Source organism: Drosophila persimilis, unplaced genomic scaffold (assembly GCF_003286085.1).
Source record: "Drosophila persimilis strain 14011-0111.01,24,50 unplaced genomic scaffold, DperRS2 tig00000910-arrow-arrow-pilon, whole genome shotgun sequence".
Classification (NCBI taxonomy): Eukaryota; Metazoa; Arthropoda; class Insecta; order Diptera; family Drosophilidae; genus Drosophila; species Drosophila persimilis.
In genome coordinates, this window is record NW_020825373.1 from 292,944 (window position 1) to 296,040 (window position 3,097).

Genomic DNA, 3,097 nt, shown 5'->3' on the forward strand with positions numbered 1-3,097 from the left:
AACTTAGCCAATGTCTAAACCGATTTAGTTTCGGGTTTGAGCTGCACTGAACTGATCATGTAGATCATGTAAAGTACTCTGTAAAATCATTGTAGTACGTGTGTCAAATACGTGTAGAAATGGCGGAATGTTGGCGGGATCTGATCGGAATTTAAAAAATAGTTTCCCTGTAAAGGCGAATGTTGATCCATTCTCTATGATGTTCACTGGCATACAAAGTGCACTGTTGCAATCGTTCAGATGTTAACCATATATTTATTAATAAAAAACAGAAAAAAAACGTAGGTACATCTATGCTAAGAATATCGTTGAGCTTGTTGCTTATAGCTCGGTATGCTTCAGATAATCCTCCTTGATCATGTCGGCACCCTTCTCGCCGATCATGATGCAGGCCGCGTTCGTGTTGGCCCCCACAATGTCGGGCATGATGCTGGCATCGATCACGCGCAAGCCCTTGGCGCCATGGACCCTGAGACGTGCGTCCACGACGGCCGTGGGATCACCGGCGGGACCCATCTTGGTGGTGCCCACCGGATGGTAGACGGTGGTGGTCATGTGACGGATGTAGCAGCGCCAGTAGTCGTCCGACTGGTAGGGGATATTGTTGCAGGCCGACAAATCGATCTTGTGCAGCGACGCCTCGCGCTCGCTGAAGGCCTTCGTCTCGGGCAGCCGCTTGTAGATGTTCAGTGCCCGGATGTAGGTGTCCACGTCCCGTTCGTCGGTCATGTACCCGGGATCGATTAGCGGCGCATCCAAGAAGTTCCTCGACTGCAGCTGCAGGCGGCCCGCGGAGAAGGGCTTCAGGTGCAGCAGGTACGTGATGTACGTGTTGGAGTTCTGGTTGGCGGACAGTATGCTCCTGGCCACGCGACTGTTGAAGCCGGTGGCTGCCACGTAGCCCTTCAGCTCCGGACTCTGCATCAGGCTGAAGAAGTTGGTCGTCTGGATGTCCGGATTGGGACCCTCCAACGAGGTCGTATTGATGAAGCCCGTCAGGGCGGTGGCCTCGTGGTGCAGCAGCTTGCTGTAGCGCCCCATCAGCAGATTGTACATGGAGTCAACCAGCTCCTCCTCCGTGGGCTTGCGGGCCGTTGACTTGTCGATCTGGAAGATAACCGGCAGGCTGGCATGGTCCTTCAGGTTGTGGCCCACGGGCAGGTCCAGTTTGACCGGGATACCCACGTCCTTCAGATGATCAGCGGGTCCAATGCCTGGCGATATGGGATTGTGATTAATATGGTTATTATTGTGATATCGGAATGCTCAAAGAACTCTTTAAAAGTTATCTGTAATGGCCTTTCCTAATGGAAAACTTTGGGGTTGTTCAGGTAGTCTCTTAGGGGCTTAAGGGACCCCTCCTATCCTTGGATTCTTTTGGAAATATTTGCAAGATACCCCTTCAAATCCGTGTCTCTACGAATCTTGTGGGGTTCTTCTGTCATAAACTGTGGCAAAGATTTCTTTGGCCATGAGGTTGGCTTCTGGGTTTCATCGGATCGCTTCAAGTGCCGAACTTTCCACTCCTCAATCTTTCCACGGCGACTTTACTGGGCTTATCTGCACGGAATATATAGTTCTGTACTGGCTGACCGACCAATCATCAATTGACCTTGCCAATGTGACTTTTTTGGAGCGTTGTTTGGGGCTGATACGTATATCAGATGCCATAAACTGTGCTTCCCCTATCTAATCGTATCGTTGGCTGCCGAACGGAGCCTGAGAAGCGTGGCCCTGGATCTGGAGCTGGATGACCTTGCAGCTTACCTGAGAGGAGCAGGATCTGGGGGGAGCCGATGGCGCCGGCGCACAGGATGATCTCCTTGCGGGCACGGGCCGTGTACTCCTTCTTTTCGCGATGCTCGAAGGTGACGCTCTCGGCGCGGTTCTCCTTGTTCAGGTTGAGCCGCTTGACGTGGGCGTGGCGCAGGATGTGCAGATTGGGCGTGTCCTTGCGCAGGTGGGAGCGAGCGGTGGTGATGCGCCGTCCGCCATCCTGGGTGCCCAGGATGTCCATCTGGCCGACGTAGGAGCCCTCGGTGAAGTCGGGGGCGCTGCCGTAGCCCATCTCCTGCATGCCGGCCCGGATGGTGGTGCGGAACTCGTTGTCGGAGACGTAGTTGTTGAGGCCCATGGGTCCGCCGACGCCGTGATCGCCCGGCTTGTAGCCCGGCTTGGTGGAGCGCAGGTCCTCGGCCTTGCGGAAGTGCTCCAGCACCTGGTCGTAGCCCCATCCGGGATTGCCGCGCGCCTCCCAGTCGTCGAAGTCGAAGCGCGTGCCGCGGGCGTAGATCATCGCATTCATGCCGTTCGTGCCGCCCAGCATCTTGCCCCTGGGCCAGTGGCAGCTCTCGCCCTCCATGGCCATGCAGGCCCGTCCGTTCGGCTCTGTGTGGTACTGCCAGTCCCAGTCGGAGAACTGTGTGGCCATGTGCCAGGCCACGAACTCCGTCTCGATGGGCGGATCCCCGCCCGCCTCCAGCAGAAGGACGCGCCAATTGGCCTGCTCCGCCAGGCGGCCGGCCACCACAGAACCGGAGCTGCCCGATCCCACCACAATGAAGTCGTAGTCCCCCTCGAAGCCGCCCTCCTGCTCCAGCCAGTCGCCCTGGTCCAGGGGCCACTGCTGCTGGGCGCTGAGATCGCAGTATTTCGAGATCAACGTGTGCACCAGCAGCGACATCAGGGTATTGGCCGGACCCGCCGAGCGGGCGGCGCACTGGGCGCTGAGGTACTCCATGTCTCTGCGGAGGAGGTGGAGGAGCTCTCGATTGAGTATTGAGTATTGAGTATCCCTGAATTCGTCGGTACTGAGTATCAACCGGCGTTGCCGTGTGACGGTGGCGTTCGCTTTCTGGCGTTGCCCGTGCGCGACTGTTTGGCCTGGCCGTAGAACGGCCGGAATTTGTACGGACGCGATTCGTGTGGGTTTTGTATGCCGGCTGCGTCGCTGCCTCTGCTTCGGCCCCGGCTACGGCCCCTCGCCTGGCCGTAAATCACATTTGCATTTGTTGTTCCACATAAATTAGTCGCACCTTCCCCCAGCGCACCGGCGGCACTCCCCCTTATCAAAGTCGTGGCAGAGGCAGAGCCCAAG

General features: G+C 57.0%; 1 protein-coding gene across 1 annotated transcript; it reads right to left on the minus strand.

Annotated features, from left to right (window-relative positions):
• Positions 1-235: 235 nt before the first annotated feature.
• On the minus strand, positions 236-2,879 carry LOC6602883 (glucose dehydrogenase [FAD, quinone]). Its single transcript, XM_002027857.2, has 2 exons — positions 1,768-2,879; positions 236-1,214 (listed from the first exon to the last, which is right to left on the minus strand). The coding sequence occupies exons 1-2, from the start codon at positions 2,738-2,740 to the stop codon at positions 322-324; spliced, it is 1,866 nt and encodes a 621-aa protein (XP_002027893.2). The 5' UTR covers positions 2,741-2,879; the 3' UTR covers positions 236-321.
• Between the last annotated feature and the right edge of the window lie 218 nt (positions 2,880-3,097).